The sequence below is a fragment of the Scomber japonicus genome, chromosome 5 (assembly GCF_027409825.1).
Source record: "Scomber japonicus isolate fScoJap1 chromosome 5, fScoJap1.pri, whole genome shotgun sequence".
Classification (NCBI taxonomy): Eukaryota; Metazoa; Chordata; class Actinopteri; order Scombriformes; family Scombridae; genus Scomber; species Scomber japonicus.
The window spans coordinates 34,903,504-34,927,459 of NC_070582.1; the positions used below are offsets into that span (position 1 = coordinate 34,903,504).

At 39.0% G+C, this 23,956-nt stretch overlaps 1 protein-coding gene across 4 annotated transcripts in view; it reads right to left on the reverse strand.

Annotated features, from left to right (window-relative positions):
- Window positions 1-3,971: 3,971 nt before the first annotated feature.
- The window catches only part of LOC128359283 (paired box protein Pax-6-like), a 30,542-nt gene continuing 10,557 nt past the window's right edge, over window positions 3,972-23,956 (reverse strand). The window contains exons 2-11 of one of the 4 annotated variants that reach the window (XM_053319746.1): window positions 19,271-19,401; window positions 18,542-18,757; window positions 15,358-15,520; window positions 14,655-14,659; window positions 11,977-12,127; window positions 10,624-10,706; window positions 10,352-10,502; window positions 8,705-8,814; window positions 7,546-7,684; window positions 3,972-4,057 (exon numbers count right to left, since the gene is read on the reverse strand). In XM_053319746.1, the coding sequence (XP_053175721.1) occupies window positions 3,972-4,057; window positions 7,546-7,684; window positions 8,705-8,814; window positions 10,352-10,502; window positions 10,624-10,706; window positions 11,977-12,127; window positions 14,655-14,659; window positions 15,358-15,520; window positions 18,542-18,757; window positions 19,271-19,401 (1,235 nt within the window). Of the gene's footprint in view, window positions 4,058-7,545; window positions 7,685-8,704; window positions 8,815-10,351; window positions 10,503-10,623; window positions 10,707-11,976; window positions 12,130-13,021; window positions 13,027-14,654; window positions 14,660-15,324; window positions 15,521-18,541; window positions 18,758-19,270; window positions 19,402-23,956 lie in introns of all 4 variants that reach the window. The other 3 variants (XM_053319745.1, XM_053319743.1, XM_053319744.1) reach the window with 3 other exon arrangements.

Genomic DNA, 23,956 nt, shown 5'->3' on the forward strand with positions numbered 1-23,956 from the left:
AGGAGGAAACATTTCAAAATGTAATATGAACAGACAATCAAAAAAAATCGGATTTGAGCATTAAGGCCTGCAGTGTGAACGTAGCCATATACAAGCCTGAACAGTGCTACTACATATGAAATGTAAATCATAAACAGCAGCAACCAGACCAGGTTTATTCTGTCAGTAGTTCAGTCCTATTTATGTAGACTGTAAATCCTTAAGATTTCCTTCTTCAGAAGATTCCTGGCCTCTGAGCAAAATCTGCCAACCGTCCTGGCTGCCATGTAGAACTGACCCCAACACAGTGTAGTGACTGCCCACAAAACTTATTCATAGTTAAGGCAAAGCAGGTTTGCACCAGAAACTATGATGGATGAATGAGGAGTGTGTGTCCAGCATGTGTCCAGCATTGGCACCAACCACAGATGTTGCAACCAACAGTTCGGGCAAGCTTTGATCAATGATATACCTCGAGCTGTTGCAGTGTCCATTGTACTGGTCAGAGTTTCAAAGTAGTATAATCAGCATTTTACCAATTTTACCAGACTGGTGGGAACATGGTGACTCTCAGACTCCACTGTATCCATGCTGCTGCTGGAACCATTTTGGTCATGTACTTGTCAATTTCAGAATTGGTCAGGCACACAGCCACTTGGGATTGGTAATGTTACTTATACATCCTCATACACCCAACTGGCAATGAACTCGTCTTTCACCTGGGACAGTGAGTGATTCGTTGAGCTCCATAGCCCCCAATTCACCCTCCTCTGGAACCACAGGAATGTCTTGCCTCATCAAAGTCCAGCAGGAATTTGACAAAATCAGCTTTATCTTGTAGTTCTCCAGCAGCCTGAGTGATCCTCATTTTTATGGTTTTCTAGTCTTTTGACCACTGGAATGTCCCATACACCTGTTCACTCACATTCATACACTGAGGGCTACCACACAGGGTGCCAACTTTCCAGGAACTGCCAATCTTCTGATTGGTGAACAACCGCTCTACATCCTGAGCTACAGTCACCACAGCTACCCAACAAATATCAATGTTAGATTCAGAAGGTCTTATGGTCACCTTGAAACCACATTGAAGTGAGCTTTTAGGCCTTGGAAACAGAGAAGGCCAAACTATAGGCCAGTTAAAAAGGAAAGGCAGAACCTGAGGGAAGAAGAGACTGTTATAGAACATTGGAGAACCTAGAGTGTCAGAAAGAAACCAGAACCAGTGGAATGTCTCCAATACCTGAGCTGTCAACCACAACAAAACATCCATCACCACCAAAGGAGAAACACCATCAAGACAACATCAGTGAGAGCAGATACAGGATTAATAGAGATAAGTTCATTTAATATCCGTATAGCTATAACCATGTATGCTTATTGTATTGGTGATTATGATGGATAATAAAAGAGAAAGGTAAGACACTGTATTGTCTGCGCCTTAGTATTAAATGTATAGATGATAGTTTTACAAAAAATAAGATAATTCAAAATTTGATTAGGAAAGCCTGGTTTTGCCATGTATACACTTAATGTATTGAATCCTGATAACACCATCCTTAACTCTGCCTGGCCTATCTGGAGGTAGAGAAATTATCTAATGTTCTGTTCAAATAAAGTGATCATGAGGCAATTATGAATAATAATGAAGGATGCCCCAGAAGGAGTATAAAAACCTTCCATTTTAGAGGAGCAGCATGCACACACTTTAACTGCTTTAAGGCCCTGCCACACTTCAGTCCAGAATGCCAATATGCCCTTCTTGCAAACTCTGAAAGGCCTCCCATGGTGCAGAATCCTGAGTTTCTGCACCATGCTGATGAGAATGCTCTAGGGCCCTATGATTTCCGCGATCACGGAATCTTGGACGTTTTACTTTTCCTGCACCTGCCTTACCATCCCAACTCTGAAGAGGCTGTGAGTAGAGCTGCAAATCTGATAAGACCGGGGGCACATTCATTTGATTGTTGAAATTGTATTTTGTACTGATGACTGTTGTCTTTTTACTCCTGTTAGCGAGGTCATCATCTGCATTTATCGTAGACATTTCCTAGATTTATTGTTACTGGTGCAATTTTTGTTATGAGTGCCAATAACCTCTCTTGGAGTACAGAAGTATGTGTGACTATAGGCAGATTTATACTTCTGCGTCAGAACAACGGCGTACCTACGCAGAACTCTCTGCGTCGACGTAGACCCCTACGCCGTAGCCTGACGTGCACCTCAAAAAATCCTAACTACACGTCACGGCAACATGGGCCGCAAGGGCTGTGATTGGTCCGGTCAAAGCGTCAGTACCTCCGGCAGTTGCTTTATTTATTAATAATGAACAAAAGGTTTGTGTTTTCTGTTATTAGAGCACATAGCGCAATGCTACATGCTACTGTGACCGGAAGATAAACAAGGATACAGATAGAGACTCCTCTGAAACCACACACACACACACACACACACACCCCCTGGCAACACGACGCAGAACTTCGAAAGGACAACGACGGCGTCGCTCCGACGAAGACGCTTAAACCAGCCTTAAGGCAGGTCCATGAGCAATCAGTTGGTCAACACTCTGAAATGATATGCATATGCATATGTAATTTCTTATGAGCCAACATGCCAGATATTTCATTACATGACTATTTTAGTACAAACATTAACCTGCCATTGTTTACCTTTGGCACTCACATGACAGAAGTCTTTGAATGACCCATAAAGCTTTAGATGAAGTGCCAGAGACGTCTCACCTCTGCTCAGTAAAAGTCAACTTTCTGGAATAGTGTAGGAGCTTTAAGACTAAAAGCAAATATCCTCTTACATTCTATTATATGTGTCCAATTATCTGGATTACTGAATATATTCATATTGTACAGTCTTTATCACATTCAGGTGCATTAGGGACAATTCAGCAAATGAAAAATTGAATTTCATAACAATCATATCAAATATAACAAGGATTATAATTGAAATAACTTTATTATTGAAACTCTCCCAGATCACTGGAGAAGACAAATACTTTACACTTTGAAATAAGAAACAAATGTATTCCCAAGAAACAATCTAATGTTCACTCTTTATAAGATAGCCAAGTGTTGGTTCCACTTCCAGTCTTTCAAAAGTTGGTTTATTGTAAAACTTCTGGACATGATAATAATAATGTATTGTTATTTTTATTTTTGTCATTATTATCATTACTAATAATAATAATACTAATAACTACTATTGTGTATTATTATTAAGAATACAATAATGATAACAATAATCATCATTTTTTAAAACAGGAATACCCACCCCTCCCAACTCACACCCCCAGATCAGAGTCCATGCCAGTGAGCGGTTCAAACCAAGTCAGGATTTTTACAATACCAAACACATATCACCATATTGTGAAGTTCTGTACACATTCTAGGCTTTTGGAATCTGCTGATGAAACACATTTACAGCAGGCAATTCACTTCAAGTTATTCCTTTTACATTTCAGTCAGCATCTTGTTTTTGCTACAAATACACCATGATGATATAAATAAGGAACTGAAAGTGGAGGTAATATGTCTTCTCATAAAATGTCCAAATGGACATGAAGTAGTTAGTTTCTGTTTGGAGTTTATTGTGAACAAAGGACAGTCAAGCTTCCAGAACTCATGAGCACAAATGATGTGGAGAGAAAACTCATAAAAAGACCTTTGATCCACTTAGCTTAAGTTGTACTGGTTAATAGAAACCAGTAAATACTGTAGAAGACCTTCACTAGGAATTGTATCCAAACTCCATCCATCTGGTTTGTCTCAAGATTTAGTTTGAAAGTTCTCAGTCAAGCAGTCATTTCACCTAATGATTTTGCTGTGGTACAGTGTGCTTCATTGACAATAACAAGTCCTTTTATGACATTCAATCTGTGAAGTACGGATGGGTCTCTCGTTCATGACCCATATAGTCCTGCTACTGCAGTTACTGCTGATGATTACCGCAGGCAAGAACCACTGCCATGACAGATGAAATCACTGCAGACGTGGCCAGTACTGTGACATGTCCGCTTCACTTCCTGGAACTTGCACTGGAACTGAGACACCAGGAGAAATCAGACCTTGTGAAAGAAATACAAAGAAGCCATAAGAATACAGTTTAAGACAGCTATGGCAAGACAAACATGTTTTCTAATACATTAAGGTAAAGACACAAGGCAATACAAGTTATTCCATACTGGAGAGTCCACAAAAAAAACTTTGCAGATGTGATGGACAGAGCAAAGAGAAAGGCCAAGGTTCAAGAGAATAGATGATGGGCTGCACCAACTATTAATGAATTTAACCCAGTTTAAGTAAAAGGTTTGTGGGTCCAGGTTGAAGTTTATATACTGTTTTAAAGTTGTCTTTGTTTATATTTTAATTTTAAATCTTACCAGCTCTGCCAAACCTTTCATTTTTACAAACTCATGTGGTACCTCTAAGTGTTGTCCACAGAACTTTATTTAACATTCTAGTGACAATGCATGTTTTGTTTTGTTAGTAATTTGTCTTTCATGATCCAGTCACGGAAGGTTTGCTGCTGTCTTAAAAAACAAAATCATAGTAAGTAACGCTTTAGATGGTAACTGTTTGAATCTTACCCAGTTTAAGATTTTTGGTAGAGCTCAAGTGTTTAAGTGATTTAACCTCTCAGCGGTTGATGTGTCGCAGCTATGGCACAGGAGGTGGTAAGGGTCACCCACTAATCTCAAGTGTCCTTGGCAGAAGTGGAACCGACCGAACCCCCCACCCCCTGATTGGCCACCCCAAGTACCCCCCCACCACTGTTGGAATGTACCTGGTTGATATTAATTTTATACTTGTTTTCTTATCCAAAACTAACATTTTACTGTGATTTGATACTTGCTGCCTCACTCTATTATTTTATTGTGATTTATTAGTTACTGTGGAGATTTTAGATTTTCTTCTGTGCACATGAATGAGACACCTGACTAGTCCCTGCAGACTTCACAGGGACGCTCTATATGTTGCTTCAATCTCTGGACTCATGGTATGTAGATTTAGGCTAAGCTCCGCTAAAATACTTTATTTTTTAAGCATACATGGTAAATAGACTGTACTTATATAGAGCTGTTCTAATCATTATGATCACTCAAAGAACTTTTACATTACATCTCATACACTGATGGCAGGAGCTATCACACAGGGGGCCAACCTGCTCATCAGGACGAAACTAACCATTAACAGCAATTTTGGGATTAAGTATCTTGCCACAGGACACATCAACATGTGGACTGGACTGGAATCGAACCACCGATCCTCCAACTGGTGGATGACTGCACAACCTCCTGACCCACAGCTGAAAACATTGCAGCAGATTTACAAACAGGCGTTATTTTTGATAAACATGGCATCATATTGGGAATCTACATAGTTACTTTCTCGCCTGAAAAATCTTAATTAAGATAAAACCTTAATAAAATAACTTATTAACAGTCCTACTGTGGAAATTGCGACTGTTTTTGGTTGAGCACTCCTTCCGGTGAATGCTAATTGTTTTGGCACACTCCATCTGCGAGAATTGTGCCAAAAATCATGTGAGAAGGATGACGCAACTCCTGTGGTGCAGTTTTGCAGATCAGAAGTTACAATTGCATTCACCATCTGAACTACAAAGACCTTTGCATCATGGTAGCAGTTTGAAAAGTTTGAAAACTACTGATCAATTCAACAAGATGCTAATGTTTTATAAATATCTGATCACTGTCTATCAAAGCCTTCCTAATAAATGATCTGATTCTTGAACATAGTTTTGATATGATTGCATTGACTAATACATGCATTTATTTCATCCAGACTAGTTTACTGTCATTTTCTATTTTCAGCCCTGCCACTTGATAGCAGTAAACGTCTTCATTTGGTTCAAAATGCTTACGCTAGGATTTTAACTCAAGCAAGAAACTGTGACCATGTAACATCAATTGTAGCCTCCCTTCATTGGCTTCTTATACATCTACCCTATCAGACTTTAAGCTGCGTATGCTGACTTACAGTACAAAATCATAAATGGTAGCCTCCTTAAAGCTCATATTCCATCTCAAATTCTCACAAAATACGTATACCCAAAGTTAAAAAGAAGTCAGCAGGCAGCAGACCCTTCTCCTGCCGGGTCCCGTTCTTCTGGAAAAACCTCCAAACCCCCAGTCTGTTGAGTCCTTTAAATCTGTACGTATAACTCATTTTTTGCCATAACCTACAATTAGTTGCCTTTAATTGAGTACTTCATGAGCTTATACCACACAGCAGGTCAGTTTGTCTTGATTCATTTAATATTTTTGATTCATTATTAATTATTGACTATTGATTATTCCAACTGTTCTCATTGTGGAATTCTATTATAACCATCCATTATAATTGTATTATCCTGGTCAATGCTATATTATGTACACACATCTATTGTAAGTATGTCCATCCTGAGAGAGTGACCCCTCCTTAGTTGCTCTTCCTGAACTGTCCTCCACTTGTTAAAGGTGTTTCAGGTAGTTTTTCCTTATTTGAATGGAGGATCTAAGGAGAGTGTGTGTTGTACAGAGGTTGTTGTACAGACTATAAAGCTGCCTGAAAATTGTGATTTGTGGTAAAATGGACTTATCTGCTCATTCAAAAAATTGCCAAAATTAAGAGTTGTTACATTCTTCTAGACAGCATGTTGAAATGGCTACATCACTGATCATCATTGTGTTTGTGTGTAACACACAACAAACGATACAAACATTTCTTACACAAATCAGGGCCTGAAATTCATTTTTTAAAATAGGGGGGAATTGTTAGATTAGATTGCATAGGTTAAGACATTGAGTATTTTATATACTTAACTTATTCTCTGAACTATATTTTATAGTATTATACAGTTAAGTAGTTATATTCAGCTTCAGTAGCATCATGTTTTTGCTCACTCTCTCTCTCTTTAGGTCTGTTGAATGAGAAACATCTGAGTGACTTAAAACTGACGTTTTGTAACATCAGCTGATAAAACGCGCAGCATCGCAGCATTTTACGCCGTTAATATCACTGTTCATATACTCTGAGCCGGTTAGCCTGAAACTTGTTACTATAGTAACGTCACAGTTACCTGTCTGAGGATTAACGTTGTTAATGGTGACATCACATGGCGCTGTTTTCATTAGTTTTTCAGGCTCCGCTGCTTATTTCTGAGCAGGTTCTGCCTCAGATGATGTAGATTCATGTTTAAACCAGTGGTCTGTATTTGTTTCCATAAACTTAATATCACGGTTAGCTTGTCTGTGTTATGCCAGCGGGAGGTACAGAGAGAGCTACAGGTGTGTTCAGGGTCGAAGTCAGACAGTCAGACACAGCGGTTCCGGCCAGTCGTCCTGCAGTAAGCACTGCTACAGACGTTGGTTGAACATTAATAGACATCGCTGTAAACGTGTGAGGGAATTTCCCGCATTATAAGTGTTGGATTTGCGGGAATCAATTAAATTGTGCGCAATACCCGCAATACCCACAATCCCGCGCTGAAATTCAGGCCCTTAATTCCTGGAAGGAGCGGGGGTTGAAGAGTATCAAACAATGAACTTCCTACCTGTTGACGATGTTGCAGAGGTCATTGACTGGCTGTTGATGTGTGGTTGCATGTGTGGAGGGGTATACGTCTCATAACTTCTTCCATTTACAGTTGGACTGGTGGGCAACATGCAGGAATAAGAGGTCTGATTGGATGTCTGAAAATATAAATGAATACAAACCATTAAAACACACAAAAAAAACATTTTTCTGAAGTCACTTTAATTGGATCAATGAAGTCAATTCACATGAATCAACGACCCAATTAATGTCCATTCTGTCCATAAGGACAGGTTGTGGAAACAATCTATATAAGGGTTAGAAGGAATTTTTGAAACAATTTAATCAAGGGGCAACCAGCACAGTTTAATCTGTGTTTCTCAAATGGTACTGGCAACAACACATTGTAAAGAGTGCTTTTAATCAGTCCCAACAACTCTCTCTAAATTCGAAGTGAATATTTGTCCTAAAAGACATTCAGCTTTCACTCTTTGCAATCAGCCATGCTAGTTGTCTCCCACATGTGATAATGTGGATTTTCTGGTTGCAGTTGAAAGGTTTTCAGATAAAAAATAGTCCAGCAGTATAATCATACAAGGTGATGCTTTGGTATGGGCCCTTACTCACAGCTACAGGTGAGATAGTAAAATACAATCCAGAAAGTTCACTGTGAAAAATATTGTACATCTGCAAGTTTGAAAGCTTACCTGACACCAAAACACTATGCAGCTGTTTATTATACTATGAAGTTTGATGGTACAGCTGGAAAGGTATCATATCAGGACTACTTTTATCCTCCAACATGACAATCATGAGGATTCCATATAATCACACATCTCAAAAACTGAGACAGGCTGAACTGTGCTGGACAATTCTGTGTTCTACATGTGTCATTTTTTACTATCAGAGGTGGTGGTTCAGGTTCCTGTGGAGCTCAAAGAGAGAGGCAAGTCACTAACACTGCCAGAGACTTTCACTTATGCCATGACAAACCTTCAAACACAAATGTTCTAAGCAACTGTAGCCTATGCACCAACAATTGACACATCTTTCAGCCAACCAGAGCTGGACACATGATGTCATCTCTAACTCCAGGTATTGCAGAGCTCAGTGCTGAGACACCACCCTTGTATGCATTATGTGGATTAGTTGTTTATTGTGCTGTAAAATAATCTTACTTGCATGGGCAAGCTGGCAGCCATACTGAAGCTTGGCATGGCTGGGAGGCTGTAGCTGTTAGACAGAACTGGATCTGATCTTCCCAACATGGATCCTGATGAGAAGGACACTAGAAATACAGGGATTTAAGAAATTAAAGAAATGGAGAGAATTAAGAAAATGACAAATGGCTGCATTCACCCATTCATTCACACATTGAAACACTGATGGCAGCAAACTACCATGCAAAGTCGTCAGGAACAATTTGGGGTTCAGTATCTTGTCCAAGGACACTGTGACATGAGTACAGGAGGAGTTTGGGATTGAACCACATCTCCACCTGCCCACTTGTCCAAGTATGCCTGAGCACAAAATCAGATCCCCCAAATAGTATATGGAGAAAATTACACTTTGAGCAAAAGCATCTGCTCAAAAATGCAATGAAACACACGTGACAATATCCAGGGCTAAGAATGCCATTCACAACAGTCATATTTAATGAGAAAGATTGTTGTGATCACCAAGTTGGAAAGTCTGCAGTCAGCAGCTATGAGAGAAGGTTACAGATTCCTAAACCTTAGCATTGCTGTATTATCAGGAGTTTGTATGAATCTCTTATTAAGTGCCTCTTGATTTGGTTTCCTTTTGGGTGATTGACAAAAGGAATAACTAAGCAGTATACTCTTCATTATGTGATTTCAAACTGTCCCAATATATGTCCCTAATATGGTTTAAAGTCACCAAAATATGTTTATATTCACAGCTAACATTTGTGGATGAGACAACTTTAGCAAACAATGGCGATTGAGATGCATGCGTACTGTATTTAGCAGATCATGGCATATTTTGGTTTTCTTGGAACATGCTTATGGTGGGGTTCTAAGGCAAGACTGGTCTGAGAAGTTTTTTGTTAACTTCTGTTTTTCAATGTGAAACTGGCTCACTATTAGGGTATTGTTTGAAATTTTCTGCTGATACTATTGATTATGATACCTAAGTGTACTGATAAACAAGATACTTTTTGATACATTTTAAAAATATAAACATATTTCTCTACAAAACCTGTTTTTCGTTGAGGAAAAGAAACCCAAGTTTTGAGATGCTATGTAAGAGCAACCATGCATAACCTTTGTGTAAATAAATACAGTAACACTGTGTCAAACCGTTACATAATGCGACTGTGATTAGCATAAACCTGCCCCTGCTGCTGTAGAGGTATAAATACATTCAACACACACTACTACAGTCTACAGTTAGCTGAGTTAGCTGCCGAGCTAACCGCTGAGTTAGCAGCAGAAAACTCTCAGATGTAGCGTCCATGTTTCGGGTAGAGGTGGTGACTTTCATTGACAGGTGACACTTGGTAGGGGGCGGGGTTTCAGCGAACTCGACGGGCACTCCCACAGTGTTTGGTAGCAGAAAAAGAGGCTGATTTTTACACAACTTTGAAGCCTAATTTCATATATTTGGCGATTTTTTTAATCATTCAAATTTGGCAGGGTGGTTAACAACACACTTTTCTGTGGTATGTCAAACTCAGAACACATATTTATACTTACTTTACACAGACTTATACTACAATACTGATGCAGCTTTATGGTCATAAAAAATGTTAGTCAAATGTGTAGTGCGCTATATTTACTTGTTGTATTAGTCTTAGTCAGTACCTGGTGTAGTAGGTTGTGGTAGAGGCTGGTAAACACTGGTGTTGAAGCTGCTGCTGATGGGAATATGGTTGGATGAGTTGGACACCTGGCGACGTTGATTTCTCAGCTTCTCTTCCCTTCTCCACTTTGCTCTTCTGTTTGAAAACCAAACCTACACATGCAACAGAAAAGGAAAAATATTGGTTATGGCACAGTTAAGTAAACTTTATGTTAACTGTTAACGTACAGACTCACACACACTAATCTATAAGCCCATAAATAATAGAGCCTACCTGTATCCTCGCCTCTGGTAGGTCTATTTTGTTTGCAAGGCGTTCTCGGGCAAACACATCTGGATAATGAGTCCTTTCAAATTCTGGTACCAAAACACATTGTGTCATTATATGATTTATTAATTGGGCTGTGTCTAATTCATAGCTACCAGGACACTAAGGTTAGAGTGATGTGAAGATAGTGAAGTATTGATATCCATCAGCAGCAGCAATGAAGTGATGTGAATGGCTGTTACTCTTGTTACAGATATTTCACCGAATAATTTCTCACCGTCAGTATTCCCATTAACTTTCTGTCTGGATAAATGCACAGCTCATGTTATGATCAAAGCAATATAAGCCTGTACTGAACTGTAATGTTTGCGCTCCTTTTCAAAGTGTGGCCATCTTCATGAAACCATTTCACATTATATTCTAAGAGTTTTATCTCCAAATTGTACTTTGCTGTCAGCTGTTGCAACGGATAGCAGAAGCAGTATACATGATATACCACTCATCACATACTTTTCACTGCCAGACCATGTCAGGAAAGCATGGGAGTAAAAGTTATGTATTTTTTGTTATCTTTTTTGTAGTACAGGTATCCCCCTGCCATGTATATATGCATATGAGTGTGTGCACTGTCTTTCTATGACTTTACATGATACCCTCTTGTATTTTCAATCAATTCAGCTAATTAATTAATAATTAATCTGCCGTTATAAAAGTATTTTGGATGTTTACTGAAGGGAGGGAAAGTACAAGAGGGTCTTTTAACTTTTTTTAATCCCAGAATTATATAGTATATCAGCCTATAATAATAATCAATAATCAAATTAAATTTACTTATCACAAACAACTAGGTAATAGTATCAATATTTCATCAAAAGAATAAAAAACTGAGGATGTAATGAATCTTAATGGATATTTGATATGTGCTGAGAGTTAGATGAACCCCCCACCCCCACCCCCCACCCCAAGTGACAATCATTCAGCCCAGTCACACCAGACCAAACCTTAAATGTTAACATGTTAAATGCTGCAAACATCAAGTACAACATGCAATGGATGACCGTGGCAGTGAACATGAACACAATGATACACATGTGTAGTGTATGACAGTTAACTAAGCCTAAACATGCCACCACATGTATTATATGACAGATGTAATGTCTATCATACCCTTTCTGCTACCACTCCTGATTGTATACAGTCAAATCTGCTGCTGAGCTGTCACTTGTCTTTGTGTCAGTGTTGGAGCTGTTCTAGAAATATCCATTTTTGTCCCTTTTTACATTGTAAATACATAAAAACTAAGCACACATTGCTAACTAATTGTTAATGAGAAATACAATATAATGTACTGATCAACACCTTTCTCCAGTGCGTCTATCTGGTCCTGTGTGAATGATGTTCTGTTTCTCTGCAGTTTCCTCTTCAGCTGAAGCCTCATCTGAGTCTCCTCTGAATCCTCACCGTTGGAATTTACTGATAATGTGTTCTCCCCTCCTTCTGCCTGTGGACACTCTGCAACAAGGAAGGGAAAAATAAAAGACAGAATTAAAAATAAGAATATGCAAGACTATAAAATAGAGAATAGAGTAGAACATTTCATTTTAGAAGGTTTATGAAGTGGAAATGATCCAGTAAACTTTGCTTTAGAACAGTACAGTTAATGTTTGTAATCATATTTCACCTTTTCTGATCATTGTTGTTGTGCATTGTACTGATCTCTAGCTTTGAGAGGGTTTGCAGGAGTGTGTGTGTGAGTGTTGTTGTTGTTGTTGTGTGTGTGTGTGTGTGTGTGTGTGTGTGTGTGTGTGTGTGTGTGTGTGTGTGTGTGTGTGTGTGTGTGTGAGTGTGTGTGTGTTTGCGCGCATGCGTGCGGGTGTGTGTGTATATGTGGATGTACAGTATGTGTGTATATCTGGCTGGCGCTTGACGAACTTAGAACTTGTTCATGAATGTGGGAAGAGTGTGAGAAATGTAATAAAAATGTCAAATAATAATGTAATTTTGACTGGGAAATTTAAATTTGATGTGACAACTTACAATTTGACAGTAACTTATCAAGCAGGCAGATCAGCAACAACAGCTCCAGCAATGATTGCAGCTCTGGCCTTGATCACAGAAGGCAGTGCAATATGTAAAACTCATATCCATGATGTTCTGCTTCATTTGCTATCAAACCATGCAGTGAAGGATGAGTAAAGGTACAGGACTCTTCAGAGTGGAGCTCTCCAACATGTGATCTGTAAACAGAGGGGAGCCTGACTCCAGCTCTCTGTGGAACACATGTTATTTGTGGTGCTAGCCTAATTATTCATTATCCCCAGCAGACACAGATTGCAAAACAGAATGAAGCTATTGCTCAGTGTCACACTCAGTCAGGCAGAAAGAAACACAAATGAGACCAGACGCCGCCTCTCTTCTCCGTCCCCTGCACGCATGCACGCACACACACACACACACACACACACACGCACACAGGGAGGGAGCAGCCGTTGTAGAATAGCATGGCTTTGTCTCAGTGTTGTAATGCCCAGGGAGTTGCTAGACGAGCAGCAACAGCATATGAGCCCCATCCCAGAGCAAACTGGGCCAAAAGCCCACACTTTGAAGGATTTTTTTTGATTATTTATAAGTCGTGCCCACCATAAGCAGTCAGATACAAATCTTGGATGCACTTTTGGATGAAGCCATCATAATTTCAGTTTTAATGCTCCTTCTATGGCAACATCACATCAAGTATTACAACCTTAATAGCTATTATTTGAAGCCTTCATTTTGTGCTGTGGATGCCTCTGAATGTCTGAATTGTGTGCACAGATACTTTTTAAAAGGTTTAAAATGTGTAAAATCTTTGCAGGCAGGAACAGGAAAAGTGACACTAATATAGCTGTGGGACACTCAACATGAAGGTGATCTTGCACCACTAAATAGGTATTGGAACACTGCAGTGCATTAGTATCAGCATAATCCATGACCTTCCAAAAAGGTTCACATTTACAACAGAAGAGGTTCAATTGTTTCAGTCATGAAAACACCTTTCACCAAACAACTCACATCACAACTGGATGTGGATATTTTCTTCTTTCAACATCACATTGTGGGTAAAAGAAAAATAAATACAACAAAGAACTGTAAATAAAAAATGAACTGAATATCCATCAGTGGATGGATTTGGCTTAGTTGTCATCCTGAGACCCAAATGTTGCATCATATCATAAAAGGTTTTTGCATGGTGTATGATGGTGATCACAATTGAGCCAACTCGTGTGCACTTATCTAATGCCTAATCTTATAAAAAAGGGGACCCTTAAGGCCCTGTTTTCTTGAAATGGAATATAGGTGCAGATGTAAGTCTTAATTCCTGGTGCATGGTGCATATGGGTGGAGCCAACACATCTTTGCAGCTTTCCTAATCATTAGGGTTGCAGTAAGACACAACTTAGAGGAAAGACTCAGAAGGTGGAGTCGGGGCAAGCCTCAGTAATGACCAATCAAATGAGAACCTCTCATCTCCTTTAAATGCAGTAACAGGTGAAATGGGAGAGAGAGGCTGGGCTCTCCAGTTCCAAAACTAAAATTCCATATACATCCATTCAAATATGCTGACAATGGTAGAAAAATAAAAAAGCTGATATGTTCTTATGTGTTCTGCTGTATATTTTGTTTCAACAATTTTTATTGAGTTTTTAACAGTGAGTTAACAAACAGACACACAAACAATAATAATAATAATAATAATATATATATGAAAAATAAAGTTCTGCTGTATATTTTGAGCAAAAAATTGATATAGCTATAGTTTAACATATGTAAACTACACAGTTCTACTCCTCCTACAGGGAAAAAACAGCCCTGATACAGAATGCCAAACAAATATGAAATTGGGAACTTGTAAACTTGGTGGTTAGTGTTTGTTCTATTACGCGCTACATCCATGCTCTGCCAACTGTGCATAAGGTAAACAGGATTTTTGGAGGTGTTAGTGTGATCCTCTACCTCCAAGTTGGGAGGATTATGAGAAAACAAAATATGTGTGGAACTTCTGCTTCCACAATCTCTCAATTAGAGTAGCAAACATGGATTTAGACACACCCCAAAGGCACTTGCACCACACGCTTCACGCTATGCACTATAGATTGTTAAAATAGGCCCTATACGTTTCAGACCTGCGTCAGTCACATTAATAGCTGTATTTTAACATTTTAGTATAGTATGCTATAGTAAAAGAAGCAAAATACATTAAAGTTTGTTTGTGATTGTGTGCTGTGTGTTCATCTCTGCCAATTAAACACGTGATTTCATTGTAGACCAATATGTGTGCTGAAATGTGGAAAAAAGCCTGAAACACTAGAAACTGCTCCACTTACAGACACAAAACAAGGAGAAATTGCAGTCAGCTGCAGATCTTTATGGACATGTTTGCGTCAGCATATCATTAGCACCAAATCTTTTGTGGATAGGACTTTAGAACAGAGCAGATGACCTTAAAATAGCAAATGCTGCACAATTGTTGGTCCTATTAGCGGGCACAATCCAGAGCCTTAGATGCACCTCTTTTCTCACATAGGCACAGGTGCCAGGAAATGCCCTGACACAAATAACAGATTTATGCCTAATGAAGATCGCAAGGCTGCATTGTGCCAGTAGTGTCTTACCAATGGTAGTGAGTGTTGCCCTAGTATTGTGATAGTAGTAAAATAGCAGTGGTACTATTGTTCTTTGTAGTAGGAGTTAGTGTCTTACCAGTGGTAGTGAGTGTAGTCCCAGCATACCACCCTGAACGTCCTCCCCAGCTAGTTTGTCCATTGAGCATCTTGAGTTTGTCAAACATCCCTTCAGGTCCCACTGTGCCCATTTGCTGCTTGTCACTGGCCAAATTCCTGAGCACTCGATTTATTGATGAAACCTGGTGACGAACACAGCAACATGATTATTAAACAAACCACAACTATTTTGTTAGATATAGATATTTGCTACACAGGACTTGAGGAACCAAACAGTATCAAAAATGAAAGCAGTGATGGGCCTCTCAACCTTCAGCCAACCACTGGGTTCATTAAAGGAAACACCACAGAGATTTAATGATATCTGTCATTTCCACATCATTGAGTAATGTTAAAGGTTTTGTGTAGTGTAGAAGTTACACCTATCATGTGTAGTGTCTCAGCAATTCCATTTCTACATGACATCATTTATTTTACATTACACTATTATTCAGAAGAGCCTACGATGAGTTAACCCTCCTGTTGTCCTCGAGTCAAGGAAGGAAAGGAGGAGGGAGGAAGGAAGGATGGAAGGGAGGAAGGAACGAACGAACGAACGAAGAAAGGAAGGAAGGAAGGAGGAAATGATGGAAGGGAGGGAGGAAGAAGGAAGGAAAGGAGGGAGAAAAGAAGGAAGGAAAGGAGGAAGGATGGAAGGGAGGAAGGAATGAAAGAAGGAGGGAAAGAAAGAAAGAGAGAAGGAGGGAGGGAGGAAGGACAGATGGAAGGAAGGAAGGGAGGAGGGAGGGAAGGAAAGAAGGAAGGAAGGACGGAGGAAAGAAGGAAGGCAGGATGGAAGAAGGAAGAAAGGGAGGAGGGTTAAAGGAAAAGAGGAAGGGAGGAAAAACAGACCAATTTGACCTGGGAGGACGACACAAAGGTAATACAATTATTTCTCACACATGGATTAGCTGTAGTTGAAAACTTAATGGACCTTTTAAACTGGGCTCATATAATCATCTAAGTGGTTGATGTAGTAATTGATGAAAACATTTATCAACCACTAAGCATATTTCCAACAATACCCTGCTGTGGAGGTTGAAGTAGTCTCTGCTTTTGTTACTGTTCTTCTTTTTTGATGTATTGATGTATTCATTTATGCAGCCAGTACAGTTAAGATTTGTGTCATGTTTCACAGTCCTTTTGCATTCACTAAGCCTGACAGTTGTATCTGTGCTGTCACTCCAAACACTACATGGCCCAGGACACAATTTTAAAAGCACATATACAGTAGTGTTATATCTGAACGTCAAATGCATACAGTGCTGCTTGAAAGTATGTGAACACCTTGAGCAGTTTAGAGTTTTCTGTTGTTTTGTCATGATTTTCATCAACAGTTTTTATTTATATATGTAATGCCACGTTTATGTTTATCAATGCACTTGTTTAAATGGAATTAGTCTATGTGCAAAAGTAAGTGAACATGTGGTATTGGTGAAGTCAAGTAGGAAATAGATTCAGGTGAAACACATTTGGGTGCTAATTTAACCAGTTAAGCAGACCAATCAATGAGACATCGTTTGGAAAGGGTTTTTGGCAGCACTGCTTAAAAAAGGGAGGAAACCAACCATTATTGTAGTGCCAAGGCATATTGACACAGATCAACAATGCAGAGAGAAAAAGAGCTATGTGAGGATGTAAGGAAGAGGGAAGTGACAGGCCGTCAGTTTGGGGAAAACTACAAGACCCTCTCTAAAAGATTCCAGCTCCATCCGTCAACAGTAAGACTCATTATTTACAAATGGAGAGGTGTGGGCTTTGTTTTTCTGCTTCTGGACCTGAACGGCTTCATATCATCCAGGGATCCACGAATTCTCAGGCCTATCAACAAATACTTGATCAGAACTCATTCATACTCTGGACTGGCCTAGTCAAAGTCAGGACCTAAATCCAATAGAAATGTTGTAGAAAGACCTGAAGCAGGCAGTACATGCCAGATGTTCCTCTAACCTCTCTCAACTGGCTCAGTTCTGCAAGGACGAGTGGGCAAAAATCCCAAAAAACCAGATGTGAGAGACTAGTTAGTGGTTACAGAAGACGTTTGGTTGAAGTAATGGCTGTAAAGGGAGATTCCACCAGATATTAACTGAAAGGGTTCACATACTTTTGTACATGAGAACCATTTTTGTTGAATAGATAATTAAAATATATCTATTTATTTTGTTTGTGTTTATTATTTGGAAGATCACTTTCACTGATTTTGGGTTTGGATGTATATTTAATAAGGTTATTTTTTTATTTTTTACAAAATAATGACCATGTCTGGAGGGTTCACAAACTGTCAAGCAGCACTGTATTTTCTTTTCCAATTTTGTTTTTTCAGCTGTCTTTGTCTTTGAACACTTTACTGCAGCCCGTCAGACCAAAAAGTCTCGTTCTAAATCTAAAAGGAAGTTTGTCCTGGAACACAGATCTTCAAATTGGTGATTTTTTGTGGAGTCTAGACTTCATTTCTTACTGACAAGTAGAAAGCGGCTAACCCTAATCCTCTTCTCCAGAAAAACAACCTCAAGCAGCATCACTGTACAGAACGGAAAGACCATGAGAGCAGACAGGTACGAGAGAGAGAGAGGAAAATACTTGTTGTTTTTCTATTTTAAATTCAACAATGTGAGCAGAAGAAAACTTACATTAAAATTCCAGGGGTATCATGGTTTTTTGACAAGTGTGAAATTAATAATTCATATACAGGCAGTTACCTCAGAAGAATTGTACTGTGTGAAAGTGGTGTCCATTTAACTGTATCCATTATAGGCTAACAGTTTTTAACATTGCATTTGTACATTTTATAGCAGCAATCACTATTTGAATGGGTTTAAAGGTATATTTGGCACTTTTTGTCTACTGACAGAGTGACTACTGAAAGCAGCAGATGGTGAAATGTGACAGCCTATCAATTATGTGATTTAAAATATGTTATTTAAAAACATATATAAATATATATATATTAATGGTCTGTATGTCATTGATACTGTATGTAAGCCTTCTATTACAATGTGATAAAGCTTTGTGGCATGCTACATAAGACTATACAGCTGGCATCATAACCATGCATTAAGGTTTGAACAACTGCAACCTGCAAAAAAGAATTATTAGCCCAGCTAAAATCTGTGAATCTGTGAATTCTAACTGAAATAAACAACAGACGATGTAAAAAACCTTACACTGGGTATGTTGTCATTGGTGCAGACTCCCTCTGCCAGCAGTCGGTCTCTGATCTCCCAGGCAAAGATGGACGGACACTCTCTCTTGTACTGAGCGATCTTGCCAACCACCTCTGGAGTTGCAACCCTGGGTTTACTTCCTCCAATTGCGCGAGGACGGATCGAACCAGTCTCGTAATACCGGCCCAGGATCTTACTCACACAGCCATTAGACACCTGGACACAAAAACAGCACACGCATTATTTATAACTGGGGTTGGGTAGATGTTCTTGAAATCTAGGTGACAATGGTGGCAATGGTTTAAAGAGCAATTGGTTGACTAATGGTAAGAACCAGCCATGGTCTCCCATGTCAAAGTAGTCAATCTAATCACCCACCCTGACCTTCTTGGAGTGGATGGCATAGTGGCTTTCTATAAATGTCCCACCAATTTGTTCCTGACAGACAGTCATAATTCAAACCAGAGCTTGAAAATTAAATGTAAACATATGTCACATTTCGGTATTTGAGCAAATAGCTGATGTCATATTTTTTCTTCTGATGTACAGTGACTTAGTCAGGGCAAGTGGATGCAGAACACCTAACCCCTAATTCTGTCCAGGAAAAACTGTGTGTATTTCTATGTGACTTTCTATGTGGTTCTGCAACCAACCAGCTGATCATAACAGACATACAGTGGTTGTGGATGTAACCACTGCTGGTGAAGTGCAAAGAGTTTATGAGTTTACCTGTAGTATTCTGGATATGTCACAGGGTCGAGCTCCACTGTGTGCCAGCTCCACTATCTTCTGCCTGGTCGAGTCAGGTAAAGGTCTGCCATTCACAAACACACCTCCCAGCTGGTTTACTCCACTATGACCTACGCACGCACACACGCACACACACACACACACACACACACACACACACACACCCACACACACACACACACACACACACACACACACACACACACACACACACACACACAGAGAGACACACACACACACACACACACACAAAGCAAAACCAAAAAAGATTTCCAGCTTGGTTTACCTCTGATTTAGAAATGATTGCACTCACAGCAAGGAGATTTGAGTAGTAATGAAGACAAAAGTCTAACTGCAATGAGCTGATTAGCTACAGTGATCAGGCACATGCATTAGAAGAGGAGTGAGGACAGTAGGAAACAGTGTGATGAAGAGAACAAAGGATAAAAACATGTTGTCACATGTGTTTTATGGAAGAATTTTTGTGTCTTTATGCACAAGACTTCAGAATCTTAACATGTTATATTCTGGCTTGTTAAAATGTCAAGAGTGTGTTATGGCAATATAATACAACAATGTTGACTGATGCTTTGATGCCATTGACTCACGTCCTTTAAATGTAAGTACAGATGTTTCTGACTACACTTAAGTCTACAAGCATATATACATAGTATCTTTACTCAAATAAAGCAATGATCTACGTTTTCATTTGTATACATACAGGATGTATATACCTAAAAACTCTTTCTTACTAAGTAACACATAGTGAAGCTCTCTTTTTCAGATGACAGTTTATTATACTAATTCATTACCACAACTGAATCAATAGTTGTTTTGTTTTATTTTTTGCTGTAATATATAGTTTGAAACACCGTATTGTATTGTATTGAACTAGTATTGTTTTGGAATAATCAGGAAATTACAGATCTACACCACAGATATTATAATCACACACACTCATACAGCCCCCAACGTGATCCACCTATCAAACAGTTGTCATCAAAAGTGCAACAGTGTTGGTAGTATTGTCAATCCTACCTGAGGAGTGTAGGGATTTGTGCACAGCTTGAGATGAAGTGTGACCTGAGAGACCTAACTAGAGCCCAAACACTCCAAAGCCCAGTGAAATCAGATGAGTGGGTTTAAATAATATTTTCAATGCATTTGGTCATCTAAACTTTTGGCAGCTGAGCAGTGAAGAGCACACTGTTCAGTTTAAGCACTTAAGCCAAACTCCAGCTTTGACAGGGAGGGGGACAAAAGCTGTAAATGGAAAGGATCAAGCTGCAGACAAGCAGTTCTGTAGGTTTTTGTATGAGGCTTAAAATTCTCTGTCTGTTGATCAACATGTTGCAGATCTAACAAGTTCCCCTCAGGAGCAGTGGTCTCTGCTGTGACACTGTGCAGGTTAAGTAGGGATTTACACACTGAATCAATTGTCTATTGTCTGTTAATGGCTCTGTGGGGGAAAGCATATTGCAGATTTATAAACCTCTCAACGGGGCATTAATAAATCATACAACAAGCCAACACACACACACATACACACACACAGAAGAGGTTGGAGAAAAAGGTTTCATTAGATGCTCTATTCAGCTGAATGTTTCTTGCACATTAAATGTATAGGCAGGTTGGCAAACACACTGCAAAAAATCATATTTTATTCAAGAGACTGTCTTAAAAATCTGTTTCAAATAGACACCTGCATTTTCTAGGGATGAATGTATCTCAAGACACTGTGCTAGAATCCAAAAATACTAATTTTACTTATTATTTTACTGCACTGGCAGATTTGTGATGAGGCTTTATTACATATGGGAATTACTTGAGAAGAAGTAAGTTTTGTAGTGTAAGCAGTGGTGCAAACAAGAGATGGGTGGTATACATGAATGCCCCTTGGTGAAACTATATTTATTTTTAACATAAATAATTTATATTGTGATGTGACGAGGATCTCTGTCCCATACAGTCACTGTTTGAACCAGTTCAGGGTTACATGTACACTCTCTTGAGGCCATTGGTTCTCATGTGTATATAACTTTTAATAAAGGTTTAAGCCTATCAAATGTTTATTCTGTAGTCAATTAAATAACCTGGACTTCTGATGCTGGTGCTGCCTACAAACATACTGCAGTTGCTAAAAGCAGGTGAAACCTCGTTGGGCAGAAGTTGGAGTGGATGGTGACATCAACAAAGTGTGTGATGGACATAGGTTTACTATTTTCCATCAAAGGTCAACATTGGTTTCTTTTAAGCAAGACCATGATGGTCTTGCTTAAAAGAAAAGGTGGAGTGTGGTCAAGCCAGGTCCCAGACCTGGACTTACAACCAATACATTATTGAGAAAGGTACGGCTTCTCCAACCTTTCTGCATTGGTAACCAGTACAATAAACTAACAGACCAATTGCATATGCCCCATAGATAGTGAAAACAGAGCTTGTAGTCAAGAATGGACACAATTAGATGTTCATTCTTCCCACAGGCAGTTCAAAACCAGTATATCTCTTATTTTCTGAAACTGTGGCAAGAATACTAAAATATTTCAGATTTAAAATCCTGGCACGACAAACTTAAAGACTGTGTAAAGTGAATTCAGGCATTTTCTTCTAAACACATTAAATAGGTCATAAATGTATTTCTAAAAAAGGTGTAAAAAGCATTTCAACCATTTAGATTTGAATTGTGGAGCTAGGCTTCACAAACTGTGTTTCAACATTTCTGTGTTCAGGATTTAGTGGGCGCCCTGCTGCTGTAGGTATAAATACATTCAGCGCACACTACTACTACTACAGTCTACAGTTAGCCAGTTAGCTGAGTTAGCCGCTGAGCTAGCAGCTGAGTTAGCCGCCGAGCTAGCAGCAGGGTAGACTCAATCTTGTCAAAATTTGTTATTTATTTGCAGACTGTCACGATAATTCTGCCCCAAATTTTGTTTTAAAAGTCCTTGAATCTATGATTGAACAGCCGCGCAGCTTGCCTATATCGAAATGAATGGTGAAAACTCTGCTTTTCATCTTCATTTCTTTCAACGGTGGGAATATTCAAGGTTGTGCATGCGTATTGGGTGGTTTAATCAAACGTCTATGGCTGAGGAAAAGTGCTGCTTATTGGGGGAGCGGGAGCCAATCAGGGTGGAGAAAACGCAAAATTGTTACAATCAGATATATATGTCAGAAATTTGAACTGTCACTTCCGAGTCCGATATAATGTCCACTATTGAGCGTTTGAAAAACTTCAGCAGGCTGGATTACCAGCAGAAGATGCTTCACCAGCGTAAGGGACCGAAAATCATCTGGTCATTTCAACCAGAGTGGTACTCTCGCAAAGAGTGGCTGTGTGGATACGAAGCTAGCAGCAATCTTTCATGCTTTCCTTGTCTTCTCTTCTCAAAAGAGAGGGATAACGTGTGGGTAGGTCCTGGCTACAGTGACTTGAAAAATTTGCCTATTGCTATAACTAAGCATGAGCGATCGAGTGCACATATTCAACATCAAATAGGCCTGTTTGTTTCCTCAAAGATGTGGAGGGAAAATGGTTTAAATTTTCAAAGTTATAACTGTTTTCTACTGACATTCATTTTTTACATTTATGATACTTTGCACACATTCAACAAATTGCAGTTAAAACTTCTAAAAAATGCACTCTGATCAACCTATCTGCATCCATATGTTGTCTTTGGCTGTAGACTTTACAATGATGAAGATTAATGGAAGTGTTTTAGCTGCAATGAAGGTTTGCATTCATGTTATTTTAGTATTTCTGAGTCACTTTGGCTGAATGTTGCTTTCTGAAATAGGCCAGTGTCTTTTTCTATGTCAAACTCAGAACACATACAGTATTTATTCTTACTTTACACAGACTTTAAGCTCCCATCTCTCACTGAACAAGAAACAGTACTGCGATGACACTTCAAAGAACTAGCCGACTTCAAACTATATGGCACTGAATCATAATGCAAGTGAGACATTAAGTTGTTCTTGACCTTTACTTGAGGATATTTCCTTTAACTGGACCTCTTAATTACCCCTGGCCTAAACCATAGGGACAGCATATTGAAAACTGTCATGAAAATCACATTTTGCAGCAGCCAATAGGATTAATTCATTTTGCAAACATTTTTATGACACAATCCATTTTTACTGAGAACTGACAGGGATTGACCCTTTGATGAGGTGTAAGCTCAGAAAACTCACCTATATTGTGTAATGATCAACTTCAAGCAGTAACTACACATGGTTGAATAGTTACAGCAGCATCAGTTGTGGAGACAGTGAGGTTAGGAGCGGTTAGTACATATATAATGTGTAGTACCCAGGTTAGCCATGTGTGGCACTGTTGAGTTACTTACCTGCTGAATGACATGCACCTGAAGAAGAAACTTGAGTAAACAAGTGAGCTAGACACACAACCTAGTCTCTCTGTTCATATAAGCTTCCACATACATCTACATAGCACGTAGAAAATATCACAACGTATAGTTTCAATGTTCCAAAAGTTGCATAATTAAAATTACTTCAATTTACAAAACTAGGATAATTTGATATTATATTTAATTTCAGGTTTTAGGCTAATTGTGTGAATTTAGTATTCACGATACTAAATGCATTTTTTTATCATGTGTTATTTAAATTGAACAGATATATATATATACATAATATATATGT